This window comes from Schistocerca americana, chromosome 8 (assembly GCF_021461395.2).
Source record: "Schistocerca americana isolate TAMUIC-IGC-003095 chromosome 8, iqSchAmer2.1, whole genome shotgun sequence".
Taxonomy (NCBI): Eukaryota; Metazoa; Arthropoda; class Insecta; order Orthoptera; family Acrididae; genus Schistocerca; species Schistocerca americana.
Window position 1 is genome coordinate 462,093,614 of NC_060126.1, and position 24,329 is coordinate 462,117,942.

The 24,329-nt window shown below is 38.0% G+C and overlaps 1 protein-coding gene across 1 annotated transcript in view; it reads left to right on the plus strand.

Annotated features, from left to right (window-relative positions):
- Positions 1-2,704: 2,704 nt before the first annotated feature.
- LOC124544639 (wee1-like protein kinase) overlaps positions 2,705-24,329 on the plus strand; it is a 69,565-nt gene continuing 47,940 nt past the window's right edge. The window contains exons 1-4 of the mRNA XM_047123250.1: positions 2,705-3,351; positions 3,608-3,737; positions 5,140-5,267; positions 11,594-11,818. Of these exons, the coding sequence (XP_046979206.1) occupies positions 2,825-3,351; positions 3,608-3,737; positions 5,140-5,267; positions 11,594-11,818 (1,010 nt within the window). The 5' untranslated portion in view covers positions 2,705-2,824. The remainder of the gene's footprint in view (positions 3,352-3,607; positions 3,738-5,139; positions 5,268-11,593; positions 11,819-24,329) is intronic.

Consider the following 24,329-nt stretch of genomic DNA (forward strand, 5'->3'; position numbering starts at 1 on the left):
TACATTGCTTCCTGTATACATGTATGACACAATGTTCCATATCTGTATTTGCAACGAATGTGGACAATGTACATGAGATTGCTGTTGGTTTCATCCATTGTATTTGTGTGTTATTTATGTCTCAACACAAACATATATTGTTATTCGGTATTAAAACTTTGTCTGAAACCTCTATTACCAAATTAAAAAAAGTGTCTGTTAGGACTAGGTGATCAGTACAAATGAAGAATGATGATCGCTTTTGATAAAAGCAGTTATCTGCTGGTCCATTTCCTGATAAAATTCAAAGAGTCTCACATGATAACTGTGGTAAGGTTTTGGCTGAGTTTTGAATGTGTTCCCTTTCTCATATTTTTCTATTTATTCATCCATTTGTGGGCAAATTTGTTTGTATGGATGTCAACATTCTACCTTCCTAGATACTTAATTACAACAGAGTATGTTAAATAAGAATAATGAAAAACATGATCTACATAAGAAATTCACAATATAGATATGCTATTTATCACTGAAATAAGGAAGGTAAGATTAAAGGAACAGCTAGAACCTGATTCAAGCAAGAGAAATGAATCAAAAGACTCCTCTCATAATAAACATCGATTTTTAGATTATGTGGGATAATTTACGAAATTAGACATGTGCTGCCTGGCCTACAAATATATCCCAGCCACTTTAGCTACTTTATTGCTGTTCACTCTAATGATTTATTTGTAATAATTTTTATTGCATGAACTCTTCAACCAAGCTAAAAGTATTTTTTAGTAAAGTGTAAGACATGTTTCAAGTTTACATGTACCTTTATGTTGTTGATTTTTTGGTAATTTATTATAGAGAGTAAGTCGCGTAAGACGTAACACCCCCTTTATTCCGGGAGCGATTCGACATATCGGCATGCGGTTTTCGGCGAATCATAGCGTACTATGGGGCACATACGTTGGTACATGCACAATAATCACAACGTTTATATTGATAGAGATAATGTGGCAAGTACATGTTTTTTAAATGGAACGCTATACTTTTTTTACCATAATTCGAACACTCTGGAATAGACGCGTATAGTAATGTAACGCATGTTGCTATTGTGATTCAGACTTTGCTTAAAAGAGGGCGTATGAGGATTTACCTACGTCGCGTAGGCCGTGCATGCTGCATACAACACGGCAACTCGGCCTGCTGGTCACAGGCGCTTCCGACCGCCTCGACCTTCAATCGTGCAATGTTTCCCAGCGTCTTTTAAGCGAAGTTTGAATCACAATAGCAACATGCGTTACATCACTATACGCGTCTTTTCCAGAGCGTTCGGATGATGGTAAAAAAAGTATAGCGTCCCATTTAAAAAACATGTACTTGCCTCATTATATCTGTCAATATAAACGTTCTGATTATTGTGCATGTACCAAAGTATGTGCCCCATAGTCGGCTATGATCTTCGACCATAGAATGGTCGAAGGCTATGATTCGCCGAACACCGCTTGTCGATACGTGTAATCGCCCCCGGAATAATAGTGGTGTTACGTCTTACGCGACTCGCCCTGTATAGTTTGACTCCTTGGTAATACATAGTATTTGGGTCTTAACGCTATTCTTTCTATACAGATACTAGCAACTGCCGTGTCTGGTTTGGTGATCCTGTGTTGAGATGTTTGTTACTCATTGCTACAAGTTTACTTCATAAAAACTGTAGTTTGAAAGAACTTGCAACTCTCAAAATACCCCATGTTTTAAACAGTTCGGTGCAGTGGGCCTTTTCATGATTCATCCTTATTATTGTGACGGCCTGTTTCTGCAGTCTGAACACACTTTCCATATTGTGAGCATTTGGACCCCAGAGTATTACAGTATGTCATAATTGATGATATAAGTACATATATCTGCAAAACATGTTATTCTTAGAAGCGAGCTATTAAACATTATTGCTAATATCGTGGGGCATAGCGTGCTGAGATAATTCTTTTTCCAAGTACCCTGATATTTTCATTTCCCATTTTAATTACTGATCAACACAAATACCTAAAACTTCTGTGCTACAAGCACATGCTGCAAACTTATTACATAATTTAAGCTTTGTTGTGTTAATTCTTTTTTATTTGTATCAGAGTTCATGTTATTAGTATTTTTGTATTAAGCGTTGTTGACCATTTGTGGCCTCCTCTAAGTGCCTTGTCAGCTTTTACTCCTAATGTTTCTGCTGTCCTCCCAGTAATTATTTTATTGCTGTGATGAACAAATGACACTGTTTTATCTTGTGTAACATATAGTGGAAAGTCTTTAATGTAAATGAGAAACAGTATTGAGCCAAACAAACTTCCTTGAAGTACTCCAGTATTCAAATTATCTTGATCTGAAAGATGTATCACTGTCCCTGTTTAAGATTGTCCTTCCTTAATAGCTTGCTCTCTCATATGACCAATGATCGAAAAATTAGTTTAATATTAAACTGTATGTCACGTTTATCTAGAAATAATTTCTATTTCTCAGTTTCAGAAAGTTGCAGCGTTTGTCAAAAATCGTCTTTATAAGTGGAGTGCTGTTTGAGTTCCATTTATTGTTGATGATTATATGGCAGCTATAAGTTTCTTGTGACTAAATTTTGAAAAACTGGTCGTTAGTGGGAAATAAAGTAAAATTCAACAATCGAAACTGCTAACAGTCGTATTTTGATGTTGTTATGTTGGTATTCGTATTATTCGCTTTGCCTCTGAATCCCGCGAAGTGGTTGGTTACCGGTTTAACGTGTGATAGTTATGATTTGCCGCCATTCGTTTTGTAAGATTTAGTGGCTTGTGTTTTTGTGAAGCGTTTTAATGTATGAAGTTTTCGAAAAATGGAAGAGTCAGGCTCGAGGATTTTAGATTTTGATTCGTCGGTTGATGATAACTATGATTTTAACAACAGTTCAGTTTTTGATCATGACACTTCGAATGAGGACGGAGCTCCTAAACTACAGCAAGAAAAATCAAGTTTACAATTTGGACTAGATTGTCATAATCGCGAGTTTAGTGTTAACAGTTGTGGTGATGTGACAAACTCTACTAATTTAAAGGTGTCCCTTTCCCCGCCGTACAAAGGAGTCCGTGCACTCAGGCTTCTCGATTCGCCCCTTACTCCGAAGACAATAATTGAAAATAGTTCTGGAACAGCGTTTTCGACGCCGTTTTTACGTCGTTCCAACCTCTGTCTTGCCAGGCGACAAAATGGGCGTCCTCGATCAAGATTATTTACCGCCCCCGAAGCTTCAACAGGAGAAAACAGCGATAACAATAAGCCAGCAGCTAACATAAACCCATTCACGCCAACTGGAATGCTTCTTTCAAGCAAAAAGAGATCTAGATCCAAGAGGAGTCTTGTGGGGTGCGTATCGTGGTATTTTATGTGATGTTCTGTCATATTTGTACAGTGTTGCACAATTGGCGTCTGCTGTGTGTGTCAATATGGGGAGGTAGTCAGTTTAGTGCTTAAGCGTTTCCTGCGACTGTTTTTTTTTTTTTAAACATAACAGTTTAAACCCAAACTCTTATTCATGTGTATGCGAAGTATAATACTTTTAAGTTATTGAAATCTTACAGCAACTTTCATCAATATTCCAGTACTTAATCTTCCTTTGTAGATCACCACCTCCGCCTTCACGTGGTTGCTCGGTTGCTATCCAGGCAGCATCAGATGATTCAGATAATGAAGTGGAACAACCGACAAAGAAGCTGGCTCTCCATGATTCAAATATTTCAAGATACCACAAGGTTAAACATATAACTATATATTGTGTATAGCGTTTTTATTATTTTGGCTTGCAGTCAGAACTGTGTGGTACAAATATTTCATCAGTGTGAGTAATCATGTGAGTCTCTGTATTGCAGTCTTTCATAAGAGCCAATGTTAAAGTCATAAAACTGGGGGGCTTCTGTTGGCTTTAAGCAGACGAAACATTTAAATTCGCTAAATTGTCATGAAGGTAATTTGTCGGTTTCATAGGAATCTTTTCTGTGAAATACTTTCTGTATACTCTAGAGTCTAATGTTTTATATCTGTGTAATTAGCATTATTATGTCAAAATTGGGTCTCTCGCTCTTCCTTATTCGATTCACTTTTTTATCCTTGTCAGACGTAACAAGGTTTTGCATTTTGTGTGTGTTTAGCAACAACTAAAGCTTTTGATAGTGTGAACTCATTCATCTTGATAGCAAACTTTCCTAAAAACTGGAAGATGCCCTACATTTTAGACATATCTTGAGAAATTGGTAGTGACCTGGTCATCCTGAAATTTTTTGTTAAACAGTTGAAAATCCATAATGGAATGTAACAATTTTATGAAAAGGATAGTTGCTGATCACCATATATAGTCACAAATAGGCAAAATGGAAAGACTGTCAGAAAATAAGATTTCGGTCAGTGAGGCTTTTGTCAAAAATAGACGACATATACACACTTGTGCAAATGCAGCCCCCCCCCCCTCCCCACACACACACACACACACACACACACACACACACACACACAAATTATAGTCTCTGGCTTCATCAACTGACAATGATTGATTGTGTGTGTGTGTGTGTGTGTGTTTGTTTGTTTGTTTGTTTGTTTACTGACTGTCTTTTTGTTGTGCTTATCTGAGACTTAGCATCTCCACTATATGGTGAGTAGCAACTATCTTTTTTACAATATTGTTGAACTTGTTTGTTCCTGTTTATTGTATATATGTTGGGTGCTAAAGTATTTTCATTTATTTATAAAGCTATATCTTCCACAATGTGTCTTGCACTGCAACTTTATCTACTTTCCTTCTTATTGTCTACTATTATGAATTGCTGCTGCTTCTACAGTGAAGAAACTGTCAACTGAAATTGCTGAACAGTGAAACCAATATAATTTGCTGTTTGGATAGAGAGAGAGAAGGCACTGAAGAAATTGCTGTAGATAATGTGTTGTGTTATTACAAAATGAAGACAGATAGTGAGGGTTTGCTTAGCGGTGACAATTGTCAGGATTTGCTCTTAGGTCTGTAAAAGGCTCTTGGTCACAGGTATATTCATCTTTCAGTTTTGCCTATTACAAATGACTAGTTTGAGAACATGTTGGAAGATGAATGCAGTGACTGAAAAAATATAAATAAGAAATAACAATTTGTTTCCATGTTTTTTCCAGGAATTTCATGAACTTGAACTTATTGGAACTGGAGAGTTTGGAACTGTATTTAAGTGTATCAACAGACTTGATGGTTGTATATATGCAGTAAAGAAGAGTATAAAACCAATTGCTGGCAGTGCTAATGAGTAAGTGTTTTAATAATTTGTGTAGTGTTAAAATATTTCTAGGGTAGTGTAGGAAACATGTTTTGACATAAATCATGGCAACCATCTTCAAATACCAATGTTTAATTAGATTGATGTAAAACATTTCAGATTTGAAGGTTTCTGGGGTATAGTGTGCTTAGGAAGTGTTTGGGCTATGGTTTTATGGCAAATGTTGTGCGCACCCTTATTAAGTTCAGACTCAGCTGCTCAGTTACCTTGCATTTAGAGGTTTAATTTTTTTGGTTATAGGAGCTGTGTAAAAAGTGAGCACCCTTGACAGAACCGATGGCAGAACCAATGTAGTGAGAAATAATATTGTTATTACTGTAGAATTCGTTTTCTGTGCAGTCCGGAATTTTAGTTACTTTGAGATGCGATAATTTGACTTAGAAGTTGCTATGACGCTGTTAAATTTGTGATATCATGGGGCACCTACATCTCAGTCTACATGTAATGTTGAATCCTACTTAATTTAAAATGTCCTTTGAATTTTAGGGATTGCAGAAGTGTCGGATTCAACCTGTCTGCTTTGACCTATGACGTCATCAGTATGGCGGAAATGGCTATTCTAAGTGTCTCCAATATGGCGCCAATGATGTCACAACATACACACTGTAACAAACATGAAAATACGTATAAATAAGACAGCAACATCTCCCTCTTAAAATACAACCAAACTAACGGGACAACCACGGGAAACTGGGGGTTTTAGGGAGGGGACAAACTAAATATAACAGTAAAAATAACACCACGATCCCAAAACGCTCAAAATGACGAACAAAAAAAATTACAAAATCTACAGGAATCGGCCACTTCCCTTGACCTATATAGGTCAACTGCAGCTGACTATACCGAAACACCAATGCCTACAGCAAAAACTACGGAGATTGGAATCGGACATTTCCCTTGACCACAGCTGATGATACCAAAACACCAGTACCTACACATAAAACTATGGAAATTAGAATCAGTCATTTCCCTTGATCTATATGAGTCAACCATAACTATTGATGGGTCATTCCATGCCAAGTGGTCTAGAGGCTCCCACATGACCCTCATGGATTTTGATGAAATTTTTTATGAATATTCACACATCTTCTCAATGAACACTGGTAAAATTTGAGTTTCAGAAATTCGATACTTTTGGAGATACAGTCACTTGTTTAAGACCATAGCACAGCTTTCTATAGTGCGTCCTTGAATTTTCAGCAACTTTGAGATATCTCTGTAAGTATTTGCAGGAAAGAAACAAAACATGGCCATCTTATACAACTTTTAGAGCTCTTTAAAGTGAAATATTAAGAAAAGGATTTCTGAGCAATTTTGATATAGATAATTTGAAGCAAAGTTGGGCAAAAAAATGCGAACTTTAGTTTTTTATATCTCCAAAAGTAATTGTGGGATGTACACGAAACTTTTCACACCATAACTGAAACTTTGCACACCATAACTCACCAACACAAGGTCTTAGAATATAAAATTTCATTCTCCCATTGCTTTCCATTACTTCACAAATCTAGGATAAAGTTGACGATTTTTCAAAAAGTGCTAAAAATGGGTATTTTTAGTCAAATTTTTCAAAAAAGTGTTTTCTCCAAACTCTTCTAAACTATCTAGAGAAGTGGATTTGGTTTTGCAATGCAAGCATATAAGGCCCTAAAAAGTAGCATCATTAAAGAGGTGCACTGGAAATTTGAAAACATTTTTCTGGCGCTCAAATTATACCTGAAACCTTTTATTTTGCCTTATACATGTTTATTAATGTCTGGGATAAGTGAAATAAGAAGTCCTGATGAATAGGACCTAGCTTAAGTCTGAATAGCAAAAGAATAAAAATAGAAACAATGTTATTTCTTAATTCTTTACACAGGTTCCCAAGCCTGATAGTAAAATTAGAAGGCACTCTTGGGTTCCTTAGATTGTTTCCTCTAACCTATTTCAATTTTTGATATGCTACATTAATTTTCTGATGAATATCAAGAGGAATGGTGTATTGCTGGCCAGACGAATTTACTGATGGAGCTGGAGTAACTGCAATAATGTGGTGTTCCGGAACCCAGCACTTGTCAAATCTTGGTGGCCAATAAAATGAATTTGCTGGACCATGTGGGTGCATAAAGTTCATTAATGCATCCCTTTGCTCTGTGGAGGTCTCACAGATATTCCCAATCCACCACATGTTTTCATAGATGCATGCAACATATTGTCCTGGTTGGAGAGCAGACATTAATATGCCTCCTTCATTACTGTGGCTCCTTTTAGCTAGAAAAGATGAACAATCATTTGAAACTCTGCTGATGTGAATTGTTGTTTCATCAATAGGTAAAAAGTGATGATTTTCTCTAGTGCCTGCTACAGTTTGTCCAAGTTTAAACCTCTCTTCTTGTGTCACAATAATTTTTTCAATTTCGTCTTTACTGACGAAAACAAATTTAATTCCATTAATGTTTTCAGAGCAGAAGTGAAACAGATCTAGGGGAGTAAGAATTTGTCCATTAAGTGGTCGTTGCAAGCTTACTGCTAACCGCTTTATTGTACTCCAATCCCATCACAAGGTGATTTCCTGTGACTAGTTGCAAAAAAATTCCATTCGGCTGTCATTCCAAAATCACTCTTGTTATGGCACAAATTTAGGAAATTCTTGAAATTTTTATATTGCGCACTGGAGCATTACTGAAATAATGAATGTGGGATAACTGTGCAAACCGTGCTTTTATATATTTGATGAGCTCCTTGATAAAAACGTGAACTGTAATAGTGGCATGCCACAAACAGTCACTGATAATGCAAAAACTTAAAGATTCTACTTTCTCATTCTGACGAAAGTAGATAACAAATGGATGAATTTTGCTCGACTATTGTCCCAGTGGAAGCCTTGCACAGCATCCTGAATGATAAAAGAATAATTTTCTGCAAAATTCATTAGGACAAAAAGCTCTTCGTCTTTCAGATGACATTTAAGGCCTTTAAGATGCAAGCTTTGATGTTTGGCAATGTAATGACATGACAGACTCCATATTTCATTTTTTACATCTTCAATAAATTCATCCACTACCATTTGCGTAGTGTCCAGTGTGGCCCGATCGGTATGTATCCATTGCTTAAACACAATAACTTCCTGTGGCTCATGATCTAGGAAATAGCTGGCAATTTCAGATGCTATAGCTTCGGGCCCAGGACACCTTTCACAGGGATGTAGCATACACTGTTTAGAGTTCAAACTGCCTTGCTGAGAATCTCCTTATAATTTTCACGTGTACCAGCTCTGCTAAGCATAAGCTTAACATTTTGGTGAATTGCACAGACACAAACTGCATGTGTTCCAGCTGATCCTACTGTTACTCACCATTTGGGTCTAAGTTCACAAAACTTTGAGAACCCTATTTCTGGACCATTTATATTCTTATAGATAACATACATTTCTCGTAAATTGTAAAGTAACAATCTTTTCTGCATGTATGTCTTTCTATCTAAAAGTCTAACTGAAATACTATCTTTTTTTCCAGGACACACCCTACTATACTTATCATCTTCAAAAAAAATTTACACTCTACTAGCAACTTCTGCTGGTAATTTCCTGCTTTGCCTATTTTTGGGAAGTGCCAGAATGCCCTTCTCTGCCTTAACCTTCCGAGCATTCTTCACCATTCTTTCGGACACGCCGAACTGGGCTGCTGTTTGTCTGACTGCCCAACTTACAGGTGCCAAGGTTAAAATTTGCATCTGTTCTTTATGAATTGCATTCTGCATCTTGGCTTTCAGTTCAGTCAGCAAATGTGCATAGTCGGCAGAGTTTCCACATTCCGTAATTTCACTAGGATCTTCAATTTGTTGATTTACTCCCATTGTCTTTACAATTCTGTTTTTAATCACATTTTGAGCCTTTTGAATTTTCTTCTTCACATATTGGGGCTTATCTCTGTAACTTACTGTTCTCTTCAGGGGTGAAATACCGATAGACAATAAGCTAGTATTTAATTCTTATTTTGGTGTAAAGTCCTCGTCAGAATGTGATGATGAGGCTGATAAAGCTTTGTCCAAGTGTTTATTTAAGGTAGTCCTGCAAGCCAGACAAATTTTCTGACCTGGCTTCATGTTATTAACAAGCTGCTTCTTCAACATATCGGAAGCCTTATTAGCTGTTTCAGTATCAAGAGTTTGAATTCCTGCCTTAACATTATGATTCACCTTCCCAAGGGGATTGAAGCATTTTTTTGTAACCTCTCATATTGTGTCAATAACAGGGCTTCATGGTGTAGGCAAACTTGAGAGGTATTGTCCAGCTTTGCTTCAGAACGTCGGACCTACAACTCTTTTTCCTCATCACTAAAAACCATTTTAAAGCAGCTTTTTTGGCAAAGAAAGTGACATGACACTTTGTTCCACTATCTCCTTGCCCAATTGAGCAGGAAGGTATGCTATTCCCTTCCGCATCTATCTCTAACCAGCAACTAAATAATGTATTTGGCCTCTAAGTGCAAATTATAATCTGCTTAAATTTCACACAAATTGCTACTGAATGAATACACAATGTATAATACCAATGAAAAAATCTAATAAGTGATATATGCTATAAAAGACACAATCAAAACAATTTTTTGTAAATTAGATTACAAACTTCGATGGTATTACGAATCGCTTAACAAGCCACACTCAGCCAAGCCACTCACTATGCTGCAAACACACCACTGAAATACCGATTGTTCAAACAAGGCTCACAATAATGAAACAGTCTGATTGTTAAAGAAATTGTTGCCATTAATTTTTCTATAAACAGTGAATCTTGTGAATTTTCTCTGTGAAACTAGTGGTTACGTATTTACCAAGGTAGTAGGCTACATTTAAGTGTGATTAAACACAAAATTAAAACTCGTAGATGTTTAACCAACCAATTTCACATGTTTCCCTAATAACTTTAAGACAAAAATTCACAGGTTACAACACCTAGGTATTAAAATCTCTGCAATATTGATTGGAAAATTTACATCACTTGATGCATGATTCAAGCAAACCAATTCTTTTTTGGAAAAATATTTTATACAATTGAATCCACAAATTAGGTCTTCATTTTCCACTTGTAAATATTTACAATTTTGAGAAGTACAAAAAATATGAAGCTATTATTCATTGAATTATCTATCTATCTCTCTCTCTCTCTCTCTCTCTCTCTCTCTCTCTCTCATTTTTTTTACAAATGAGAAGAGTTTTATGCAGATGAAAACTTACGATAAAAGCAGAAGGGCTACTTCTCATAGTTTTCACGTTTTTCTGACAGTCTCATTGCCTATTTACCAGATCTTTTTATTTCAATTATTCAAGGCACTAATAAACATTTATTAGGCGTAATAAAAGGTTTCAGGTATAATTTGAGTGCCAGAAAAATGTGTTCAAACTTCCAGTGTGCCTCTTTGATGATGCTACTTTTTAGGGCCTTATATGCTTGCATTGCAAAACCAAATCCACTTTTCTAGATAGTTTAGAACATGCTCTTTCTAATGACCATAGTTTAGAAGAGTTTGGCGAAAACACTTTTTGAAAAATTTGACTAAAATACCCATTTTTAGCACTTTTTGAAAAATTGTCAACTTTATCCTAGATTTGTGAAATAATGGAAAGCAATAGGAGAATGAAATTTTATATTCTAAGACCTGGTTAGTGAGTTACGGTGTGCAAACAATTACTTTTGGAGATATAAAAACTAAAGTTCGCATTTTTTTAAACAGCTATTTTTTCGCCCAACTTTGCTTCAAATTATCTATATCAAAATTGCTCAGAAATCCTTTTCTTAATATTTTACTTTAAAGAGCTCTAAAAGTTGTATAAGATGACCAAGTTTTGTTTCTTTCATGCAAATACTTACATAGATATCTCTGCAAGTATTGAGTTTCTGAAACTGAAGCTTTACCGGTGTTCATTGAGAACAAGTGTGAATGTTCATACAAAATTTCATCAAAATCCATGATGGTCATGTGGGAACACTTCTCGATATTAGACCACTTGGCACGGAATGGCCCTGATACAAAAAAAACCAACACCTACAACTATGAAAAACAACCCCTCCCCCCCCCCTCCCCCCCCCCCCCCCCCCCCCCCCCCCCCCCCCCCCCCCCACACACACACACACACACACACACACACACGGAGAGAGACCATAACACCTTTACGCGATGGGTCGAAGCAGACTGGTGGAATCGGACGGTTCTGTTGACCCAAATTTTATAGTTATACTGTAGGGTATTTCTTGTCAGAGTGGCGTATTTAGTGTTTCTGTTTATTGCATTCTACACTACTGGTTTGGTTGACAGGAAAGCTGCTCTCAATGAAGTATATGCTCATGCTGTTCTGGGAAAGCACCAACATGTTGTGCGCTATTATTCTGCATGGGCAGAAGATGACCATATGATAATTCAGAATGAATATTGCAATGGTGGTAGCCTTGCTGATCGCATTATAGAAAATCACAGAACTGGCACTGCATTTTCAGAATCAGAGATGCGTCAACTCTTAACTCATGTGGCTGAAGGACTCAGGTAAAGTACTTGTCCTTTTTTTCCCCTCTTGCTGTTACGTAATGTAAGTGTTGTTTCCTCAGTATTGAAGAGTAGTAAGTATTCAGGGCACATTTTTCACCTTGCTAAATAATTATTTGTAGAATGAGGAATAGAGTTTTAAACGTTATTTATTAGCTTTTTCTGGAAGAATGCTACTTGTCTCTTAAGCGAGAGAGACGTGGACAGAAGTTTTATAAGCATTAAATAAATACTTCGGAATAAATGTTTTACCTTTTATTGACAGTGTTAATCTAGTAATATGTAGTAAGCCTGTTTAGATTTCTGTTTTCCCAAACACCTCTTTATTGCTTTTGTAAATTTAATGAAGAAGTTAGCCACAATTTATTTCTGAGGTGTTTGGAGCTGATTCTACTTATTTATGTGGGTTTATTGCCTTTGTAGTTCTGTTTTTATTGAATATGCTGAATTTTACTCATAGGCCCAGATTTCAGTTGGTTTAGTAACTTAAAAAAAATTCTTTTGTGGCAGGGTTATTGACTGACACTAACAGTGTAACTTAAATTAATGATCTTAAAACCATAACTTAATCTAATTATTTATTTATGACTTCACGGTCAATTGTTTTCACCACTGATAACATGTTACTTTGCATCATTCTTTTGTGTTGGGAGAGGTTGGGGGTGGACTGCATAGACTTAAGAATTTCTGCCCAGCTTTTATAAACACACATGGTACCATGCCATACTATCTAGTTGAGAGTTCGTACAAAAATTAGTATTTTAATCAAGCAGTGGAATGCCGTAAATAAAATTCAAAATCAATAGTTTATTTCATCAAATATTATAGTTGGCAACAGCATTAATGACCTCTGGCCATCCATCTTACAAGGAATGGTGCGTTTTCAATTTGGCTAACACTGCGTAGACTTATGTCATGTTCCTGCACCTTGGCAGTGTCGCTCACTGGTTTGCCTGAATCTGCCTCACATTTGAAGAATGACTACACTTTAAAAATAAGGCACCTTGCCTGTTCGCGAAACACTTTTTGCATTTTAAGTGTTTAAACCATTATGATAAAATCCACAGAAATCAGTCAGTCGTAGTTTTAAGCACGTAAAGCATGGTAGAGTGCTCAATATTATGTGAGTTCACACAGTATGGAATACAGAAACAGACTGATCCCTGATTGGCTAGCTGCACAGGTGTCGACTGTGCATTCCCGGCCCAGAGGCTATAAATGCCATTAGAGGTTTGTAGGTGGCCTTGACTGTGGCTATCATGCATGTTGGGTCCAGTCTTCTGCAACTTGCGGCTAATGTCAGCATTGATGTCTGTTGCTTGGGTTGTGACGCCCATCCTCATTTCATCCAGATGTGTGACGAAAACAGTGAAGACTGCTGGCCTCAGGTGTGGAGTGCAAGTAGGGCTCATGGTTTGCAGCATTGTTCCAAGAGTTGATTGGGGTTCTTTGGTTTGAAGCCGAGCGGAAGGCCTCAACTGAAGGTTATGTTGATTCTGTGGTCTTCTTTTCTGTAGATTTATGGTCTGTGTTAAGGGATGGAGGTGTGAGACACCTCTTGATAGGTCAGTGGTGCACTACACAAAGGGAGCAGCTAGTCAGGTAGCAGAGTATTTGTAGAGTGCTTGCGGGATGTGACACCCTCTGAAGAACGTTTGTCAGTCCATACATAGAGACCAAAGTCAGACCACGTGCAAAAAAGACACTAGGGCTGTCAAAATATTAAGATTAAATTGTTGAAGTATTGGTCACAGTCTTGAACACTTGGCGCCCCTCACCCCCAGGAAAGTTGTCACGCTCAAATTATTCTTGAAACTGATAGCTGGCTGTAACCCAAAGTAAACAGCTCTGAAATATTTAGCAAGGTGTGGAAAGTATACCTAAAAGCCAACTTGTAGGTGCCATGGAAGGGGGTGTGTTTATTGCAGTTGATGAAAATGTGTATTGGTTTGATGAAAATGTGTTATGGTTTTAAGATCATTAATTTATTTAAGTTACACTGTTAGTGTCAGTCAATAACACTGCCACAAAAGAATTTTTTTTAAGTTACTAAACCAACTGAAATCTGGGCCTATGTGTAAAATTCAGCATATTCAATAAAAACAGTGGTGAAGTTATTGTGATCCATGTAACAGGTCTGTGTGAACTCGTGTTAATTTTATGGTGTTTTTGCCAGCCATCAGAGTCCACCGTTACAATTTCAGAATCATTGAAAGAAAGTCTATGCTTAACAGCATCAAAATACTCAGATTATGCAGTATTAGTTGAAGGTAGCTTTAACCTACTGAGTATAGACTGGGACGCCTATGGATTATTGCAGGTGGTATGGACAGACAGTCTTGTGAAAACTGTCTTGAGCAGCTTATCAGACTGTCCAGTTACCTTATCTGTGGCACCAGTATAGGGACAGGGATTAGTGATCATGGTGTTATCATAGTGACTTGGTCAATCAATACAGCAGACTATTTGTGCTGGAAAGAGCAGATAAGCAGTTGTTAGCATACTACTTATTAGACAATGAATGGACGTCATTTAGTTCCATTATAATGGACATAGAGGACTTACAGGCAAAATTTAAACTGTTTTTAAATTGCACCCTGGAGAAACACATGCTGAGTATGAGGGTTAAGTATGGAGAAGACCCACCATGATTTAAAATGTGGTGGATATTCGTGGTTTATCCATGGACCCAGGACTACAGTGCTCCTCAGAAGGCCAGAGGCCACAGGAGATGGGTTTTGGGAATTGCAACTGTCTCGCCACAAGTACATTGTACAGAGCAGCTTTTTATTTATTCTAGTACATTTTTGACACTTCGAAAGTAGTTTATACATTAGAAAGTATGGACTATAAGAAGAAGAAAATTGTGGTAGTCGCTGGCAGTTTGTAAGTTATACACTCGTGTATTCCTTTAAAGAAAAATCGCACAATACCTGTAAAATAAGACATAACACAGTTGGTAACAACTGACAATAACAAACGTAGTAGAACCAACATTTTATTAGCGGCCACCTGTAGTGTTGGTTTACACAACTCTTCCCTGCATTGTATTATCCTATTTAGACTATCTCGTGACAAATGATCAGGGTAGTAAGTATTATATTCAACCCATGAGAATCATCTCATTTTTTGGGTCTATGGAACGAAAACTGAATCTAATCTAACTTCTTTCAAGAGGCCTACTTTTTCTGAGGTTATTTCTGAAATCAGTGAAGGTATTTTAAATTCTTCTTGCGACTCCAAGGAAGTGTATACTTTTGTCGCCAAATGTGTTTCATTTTATTGAAATAAAATTACATCAGTGGTCTTAACGACACATATATACCATTTGGTTTGCTTTCTCCACTGAAAAACAGTTCATTACAAAAGATGTTAATATTTAAGATTTTTGCTCACATGTTAAGCAATACAGAAGTCCTTAAATTTTTTGTCATCTTGTGTCTTTACTTACAATTAAGATCTCAAAATTTGTCAGGGAAAAGTGCCAGAAATTTTCTGGAAACCAGGGAAATCTCAGGGAGTTTCATTTGGGGTAACTTGTGGCAACGTGGAGATCATTCTCACACGATGATTATACAAACATACCATCATTTTATTGTTCTATACCCTCTTACATGGAGGGCATAGTAATAAAAATCCCTGCCATAGAGAAGCAACTGAAAGAGTTGAGAAAAATAATAATCACCAGGTCTACATGGAATCCCAATTTGGTTTTACGGAGAGTACCCTATGGCATTGAACTCGTATTTCACTTTCATTTATTGCAAATTCCTCTCTGCATGCAAATGATGAGAAAAATGCATGTGACTCACTGTACATAAGAAGGACCTGTAAAATTACAGACTAGTATTCTTAACTTTGATTTACTGCAGACTTCTTGAACATATCCCGAGGCCCCCTGCGGGGACCTTCTTCTGCAGTCTAGCAATGAGCTGCGCGCCAGTTTAGAGTGGCGAGGTGTCCATTTCGTCTGATGCATCCACCAGGATCTGAGAGATAATCAGGTTGCCACCTGTACCTTCATCTTGGCCATAGAGGGTGACACATTGCACGAGGTCAAGGTGATGGTCTACCACTGTGACGCAAAGCCATATATCCCTCTCCCGATGCGGTGCTTTAATTGCTGGAAGTTCGGCCATATGTCTTTCCGCTGTACTTCCAGCACCACCTGTCGAGATTGTGGACGTCCTTCACATCCAAATACTACCTGTGCCCTCACCTCCCATCTGTGTCTACAGAAAGAGACTTAGAGAAAATATGAGAGGCTACATCCTGTGCACATGACGTCAACCTATGCCGCCGCTATGACAACGGTTGTACCATCTTCCGCTCTGCCACATACAGTTGGCTCTCAGAGCCGTCAGACTGCACCTGCCCCTTTGATGGGGGCACTTCCCTCCCTGTTGCTCCTGCACAGCCTACTTCAGGAGCAACACCCCCCGCCCTCCCCTCCCCATCCCTCGAGGACATCAGTCCCCACTTCTCAGCCAGGGAAGCGTAAGTCCTCTTCGGGTCCTCTCACCAGGAAAGGATCCCTTGGGTCACTCCCTTCCCAGGTTCATACCATTGGGAAAGCTGACAGCCATCAGTGGCTGAAGCAACCACAGGTAGCTGCTCGTAGGGCTTCATGATCCTCCTCAGTCCATGAGACTGAATCAGTGAAGCCCTCCAGCCGGACAAACCTAAGGAGCAGCGAGAGAAACCTAACAAGAAAGACTTCAAAGAGCCAACGCACTGCGGTGGTACCAACACCACCCCTACCTAAAAGTTCTGTGTCTGAGGATGAGGTGGAGTTTCTGGCATCTGCTGAGGACCTAGATCTCGCTGGGTCCCCAGAGCCAGTGGATGTCAATTGCACAGGTACTCATCTGGTGGCAGCAGGTGACCCTGAAGCATAGACTGCCTCATTGAGTGTGAGTGTGTCATGCCTTCCCAGTCTCGTGATCACTTAATCCTCCAGTGGAATTGCGGTGGTTTTTTCACCACCTGGCTGAGCTACAGGAACTGTTAAGCTTTACATTTGCTTTGTGCATTGCCCTCCAGGAAACATGGTTCCCGGCAATGCAGACCTCTGCCCTCTGAGGCTATAAGGCATATTACAGGAACTGTAGGGACTATAATAGTGTGTCATGTGGAGTTTGCATCTATGTCCTTATCTCGGTATGTAGTGAACCTGTGACCCTTAAAACACCTCTTGAAGCTGTGCTGTCAGGATAAGGATGATGCAGGAAATGACTGTCTGCAATTTATATCTTCCCCCAGATGGTGCAGTACCCCTGAACATATTGGCTGCACTGATTCATCAACTCCCTAAACTTTTCCTATTTTTGGGAGATTTTAATGCGCATAACCCCCTGTGGGGTGGTGCTTATTGGCAAAGGTAGGGAGGTCGAAAATTTACTGTCACAACTCGACCTCTGCCTCTTAAATACAGGTGCTCCCACACTTTTCAGTGTGGCACATGGCACGTATTTGGCCATTGATCTCTCAGTTTGCAGTCCTGGCCTTCTCCCATCTGTCCACTGGAGGGCACATGACGTCCTGTGTGGTAGTGATCATTTCCTCATCTTCCTGTCAGTCCACCAGCGTCATGCCCATGAACGCCTATCCAGATGGGCTTTAAACAAGGAAGACCGGGAAGCCTTCACCTCTGCTGTCACGGATGACTCTGCCCCACATGTTGCCATCAATGTTGTCATCGAGCAGTTCACTATAACAATCGTTTCTGCAGTGGAAAACGCGATCCCTCGTTCTTTTAGGTGCCACCTGTGAAAGACAGTCCCTTCGTGGTTGCTGGAAGTTGCTGAGGCAATTAAGGAGCTTCGGTGAGCTCTACAGTGACATAAGCAGCACTCTTTCCTAGGGCATCTAATAGCCTTTGAGCGGCTCCGTGCCCGCATTTGCCAGCTAATAAAACGGTGGAAACAGGAATGTTAGGAGACTCCTGAGTGCCGTACGTCACCTTCCCAATTCTGGACGAAGATCAGACATGTTTGTGGATACCCTGACATTAACATCAATGGCGTGTTATCTACCGACGCAAACCCAATTGCCGAGCACTTTGCTCGAGCCTCTGCGTTAGAGAACTACTACCGCCCCCCCCCCTCCCTCCACCCACCCAACCCCCTGGCCTTTCGCACTCTCAAACAGTGGATGGAAAGGAAAGTGCTCATTCACTACACGCCACAGTGGATCTGGACACACTAATGTGCACTTTTAAGATGAATTACGCATTTTAATATGGTTCATGAAATTCTGATGCTCTTGGAGTATCCTCTAATGTCTTGTTTCTTTTATGGCATAACATAAGATCTTTTAATGTTAAATACGTACGAACATATGGGCCTCCTGCATCATTGTAGCTGCACAAGTGCAGTGATTTATATTATCTGGCGCTCTGGCAACTGCTGAAACGAACCTATTTCTAACAAGTCGTGGGGAAATATTGCGAATGGTTGTTTGAAAAGTGTTACTTTCAAAGTAAATGTCCTTGTACGCAAGATAAATTATGTGCGAGAATGTACGATGAATTTCTTAAATCACAGATCGTTTGAATCTCATTTAAAAATCAACTCTTTGAGGACAACCATTTAGAAGAATTTCGAGCACAGATCAGACATTTATGTCATTGTTAAAAAATTTAGTGGCACATTTGGGTGATGTGTCTTAACGTGTAACACACACTAAAAATATCAACATTATATGAGGAAGCTTAGCTTCTCTTGCAGCTTATTAATCTTATAGACCAATACTATATGTGAAAGCTTTTCTTTTCTTGTAGCAGCGCTATGTATATTAATTTAAACCATTAACTTTTCCTATTTGTGTGTTCGCACTGCTTAACAGCAATGTTGCCATTGGCTGACTACATCATATCCTATGCTCTTAATATCCACTGTCATTGGCTGGTGAGATCACGTGACTTGAACTATGACTGGCGTACAAAAGCGCATCACAGTCTAGATTTCAATGCTTCGGAAAGTAACATGCAGTGTTTGTGCGAATTGGAATTTATACTTTCATATTACGAAAATATGCAGTGTACATATTGCTGCACATCAAACATCTTTCAAAAAGTGTTTTTTTTTCCCAGAGTTTCATTTTCTAAAGTGCCGTGAAATTTTACACTGGTGTATAAAACCATAACACAATCATTCAAAGGATTGATAAGTTTTACAGTTCTGTCACTTAACACAGAAAAAGCATATTTTTAACCTGGAAATCCGGGAAAAATCCAGTAATTTTTTTCCTTGTCCGCACATACACCCTGCAGATCTTTTTTCCCCTCACTATTTGCTAATGGAACAATAAAAGTAATGACTAGTGGTGGTACACGGTACTGTCCACCATGAAACTCCCCATTTGCAGAGTATGTATGCAGATGTAAATATAAGTTTTGGTATCTTTGATCTCAATTACAAAATAAATAAATAAATAAAGAACTCTCAGAATAGTTGGGGTGTTTGTCGAAAGGCTTTTTTAATTCAGATCAGTGTTACTACATTCTGAAAGGTAGTAGTTTTTTTTTTTTTTTTTTTTTTTTTACCTGTTGGCAAATCAGTGTTCCTACTATTCAGTAAGTTGTCTCCTTTTCTCCTCAATTGTCATTTAAATTGTGGGATATTCCATGGAAAGTGATCTAATCTCAGGATAAGTTCCCACATGACCCTCACAGATTTTGCTAAAATTTCATTTTCACATTTTCACTTGTTCCTAATAAACATAGGTAAAGTTTTGTGATCACCAATTCAATACTTAGTCATTTGTTTGACCTTATAGTGCAGCTATAAGTAGTTCACTTGTGATTTTTTTTGGCTACTTTGAGACGTATCACCACCATCATTCTTGAAAGAAATAAAAGTAGGCCACCTTGTGTAACTTTTTGCACTCTCCTGAGCGAAAAAAATTCCCACATGACCCTCACAGATTTTGCTAAAATTTCATTTTCACATTTTCACTTGTTCCTAATAAACATAGGTAAAGTTTTGTGATCACCAATTCAATACTTAGTCATTTGTTTGACCTTATAGTGCAGCTATAAGTAGTTCACTTGTGACTTTTTTTGGCTACTTTGAGACGTATCACCACCATCATTCTTGAAAGAAATAAAAGTAGGCCACCTTGTGTAACTTTTTGCACTCTCCTGAGCGAAAAAAATTTTTTTTAGGATTTTTCATACGTGTAATGTGAAGCGAAGTTGGCTGGAAAAAATACACTTGGAAAAAAAAAGTTTTTGCTTTTTTATATCTCTGGAAGTAATTGCAGGATAAACCTGAAACTTGAACATGTAATACCTTACTAATACGTGATAAAATACAAAATTTCATTTTCCTAATCTTTTCTAATAGTTTACAAATCGAGGGAAAAGTAGAAGATTCTTCTAAAAACTGGAAAAATGACTGCTTTTGACCCACTTTTACAAAAAGTCATTTGCAAACTCTTTGAAAATATTTTCATTGGAAAAACTATGTTCTAAATTGCCTGAAAAGTAGATGTAGGATCACAATGAAAACATATAACACCATAAAAAATGACAAGGCGGAGATGTATTGAAAGTGGGTCAATATTCTGCTGGCAGTCAAATTAAATGTGACGTATTGTAGTGTGTTCTACAATTGTTCAGTAATCTCTGTGGAAGATAATATCAAAAGTCCTGATGGCTAGGAAATAAGCTCGATTCGGGATACTTGCAAATAAGTAGTCATTTTTGTTTTTTTAGATGTCTCTACAGCATTCACTTGTACAAAATCATTTTTTTAAAGTGAAGTTGGATAAGGAATCCGGTAAAAAGAGTACTTTTCTCTTTGTTGTGTTTCTAATAATTTTTATCAATTGCATTTGAAAAGTGTAATTTTTTTGGTTTTTATCTTATCAGAAGTTCTTCCAAGCCAATCTCATCAGTGACATGATATGGCCTCTAGTAAAGTTTTCCTCATGACAGCAAATTAATGAACCTTGTAAAAAAATTCATGAGCTTGAAGCAAACGTAAGATACCTCCTCTAGCTTTGGGCTCAGACACTTATAGAAATGAAATATCATGCTTGGGATCATGTCTAAAGAAACCCTTATCAGAAACTTCCTGGCAGATTAAAACTGTGTGCCGGACCGAGACTCGAACTCGGGACCTTTGCCTAGCGGGCAAGTGCTCTACCAACTGAGCTACACAAGCAAGACTCACGCCTCGTCCTCACAGCTTTACTTCTGCCAGTACCTCATCCTCACAGCTTTACTTCTGCCAGTACCTCGTCTCCTACCTTCCAAACTTCTCATTCTGTGAAACCCTTATCAGGTTTGGGAACTTGGGGCAAACACTCACCCATGTAAGCTGCTGCATAGCTGTCAGGTGTGGCCCCTATGGCAATGTGGATGTTGGTTTTCTAGTTTTAAGAGGAACCAGAACTGGTTAAGCTACCATGGACTGGACCATAGCAACACATTTATACACTTTTTAATCAGTACGCTAATGTTCCACATAAACTGTAAACTATGCTAAAAAAAATTGCATTGTATCTTAAACCAGAATTAACAGTAGGCGTACCACGTAGATCAGTTTTGACTCTTGATGGTTTGCCAAGGCCCCTATGCCCCTCCATAATCATTGCAAGATGAAATTCTCCCATGATTTTTAATCACATATGGAGTTGTATATCCCACCAGAATTTATTCCCCTAGCCCACCTAAAAATATGAATAATTTGCCTGTTATACCTGAAGTATCATATGGTCATTTTGACTAGTACAGCGTTTAACGTAATTTGATATTAATAACACTGATTTTGACTCTAAATAGATTCTGGGCATGCATTGACATGATTCACAAGGTGTTGAAGTATATTAAGACAGTTTAGGACAAAAATAATCTGAAATCTGAAGAATTCGGAGGTTGGATGATGCTTAAAATATGCGTGGCTTTTCAGGAATAAGAAGTCAACCTAGGTTTGAGTCAATATCATCAACCAGACAATGCATGGAAATCTGTAAAATTTGCCTTGTTTCAGAAATATGGAATTTATTTACTGATAATTGCATTGCCTGCTGAAAGCTAGGGCAAGAAAATGATTGTCGGTGAGCAGTTGTATCCTTCAAAGTTCAGGTTTGTATCCTTGCAAGTTCAGGTGCCCATTTGTGTAATACATGCCCAGTGAAACTGATAAGTATGGGGATAAAATACTGTCTTTTGTGTGGTGCTGACAAGTACTACTTCCTGAATGTATTCTTTTACTGTGGCAAACACGAAACTCATGGTCTGAGCAAGGGTCTTGGCCACAATGTCGCTAGGAAGTTGTCACAGCCATTCCTCAACTGTGGTCATAACATCAAGACTGACAACTTCTTCACTTCCATGAAACTGGCGTATGAACTGAAACAAAAAGGAGCAAGTTTATTTGGCACTCTTTGGAGATCACTCAGAGCTCTCTCATGCAACATGAAGTAGAGACGATGCATTGTATGCGACACACTTGTACAAGTGAAGAGACAGTTTTCTCACAGTGTATTAAGGGAAGAAGGAAAAAACAAGTCGTTGTTCTGAGTAACGAGCATGCTGGATGTCTGGTCAGTGAGAATAGTAACAAGGAAATTCCAGAAACTGAAGTTTTATAATGAAACTAAGGATGGTGTCGATATAGTTAACCAATGAATAGATTCTACAGTATCCAGAGATGGTCTGTGCTTGTCTTCTCCAACATTATTGACGTTGCATTAATCGGTGTTCACAGAATTTTTAAGTTTCTAACCTCTAATAAGATTTCAGTGTGACGTCATCCTCAAAGTAGCAGTTGACCTTGCTGGCCCCTGCAAACTGCAGAGAGGAGCCAACTTCCCCTTGCAGTAACTGGTCAAACTAATTTTTAACAAATAATTAGTACTCACATTATTTGTCTGTAAAAGTAAAAATACTATTAGTACTCATACAGACAGTATGTTCTGATTGTGTTTCAATCTTTTTATAAAGAAAACTGTGTAACATTGTGTTACTTGTTTTCATTATGCTTGCTGAAAGGCTGAGGGATTTCTTCTCTAAAATTTAAAACAAAAAGTTTATTTCTGAAAAATTATTTTTGACAATGTACATTTTAGAGACCAAATTACCCTTTGGTTACACTTTTAGAATCTTCCTGAACTTATTGTTAACATGTCAGCACCCCAAACACCACTCAAATACCAATGAAACAATGGTTGCCTACTACAGGTAGAAAATGACCTTGCTTCTGGTGTTAAATTAACACATCAATAGCACGACACAGGAAGACGACGCACTAATAATTCTGTATAACATGAATCATTCCTATAAGATTTGTGCTACAGCTGTTACACAGTGATTTTACTACCATGATCTCCACTGCCTTGGAAATGCACAGTTAAATTGTGAAGTTTGTAAGTAGTTTTATTCTGTAGTTATAGCAGAAAAACAGACCGAAATATGTCCGGTGAGTTGGGACAAGACCTCCACCCCATCCCCCTTCTTTTCCTAGTCTAAAAGACTTTTCATATTACCTTACCAAGAGAGTACTAAGCAATTGTATAACATAATAAAATATGTCCGATTTAATTAGAGTACCACAGAAAATGGGATCATTGTCGATAGATGTCTACCTTGTCTTTTTTAGGATATTATGTGCTAGCATTACTAAAGAAAATTTAGTTTTTTATGTGGTTTAGGACATTTCTAATGAAATGGTTCAAGAGTTTGCAGAAGACTGTTTTTTAGTAAATGTAAGCCAAAAATAGCCGTTTTTGGCGTTTTTAGGAATCAACTGTGCCCTCAATTTGTGCCTCAACTATTGGAAAGCAATAAGAAAAGACCTTGTATCAGTGAGATATTACATGAAAAGGTTCAGGTCTACCCCAAAATTACTTCTGGAGATATAAAAAGCTAAAGTTCACTTTTTTTTTAAGCATCTATTTATTCAGCCAACTTTGCTTCAAGTTATCTATATGAATATTGCTCAGAAAATTTCTTATTATGTTGCTTAAGAGAGCACAAAAAGTTCTACAAGGTGACCTAGTTTTGTTTCAAGAAAATGTTTTCCTTTAAGAAAATGTTGCCAGTGGTATTATGTCTGTAAGTTGCCGAAAACTCAGACACACTGTTGATAGCTGCACTATGGAGTCAAACAAATAACTATCTCTGTTGATTTAGGAATCGTGAAACTGTACCAGTATTTATTGGGAACACACGAATCTTCATACAGAATTCCATAAAAATCCATGATTGTCGTGCAGGAACTTATTGACTGCTTGGCATGGAATGGCCCTTACGCTGTATTGTAGCTTCACTTATAAACATGCCATCTGGTGGTATCATTCGTTTGATTGTCTAGTGTATCATTTTGTATCAGTTGTAGATTAAGAGGTCTGTTAAAAAAGCATTGGACTTGCCTCCTCCTCCTCCTCCTTTTGTGAACACCAGATGATTTGGATCTAGCTAACTTGCATGAGCTGACCTTGAATCCTCATGCACATGCTTGCGTGAATTTTTTCCATCTGTTGATAATGTCGGTTGCTGGCA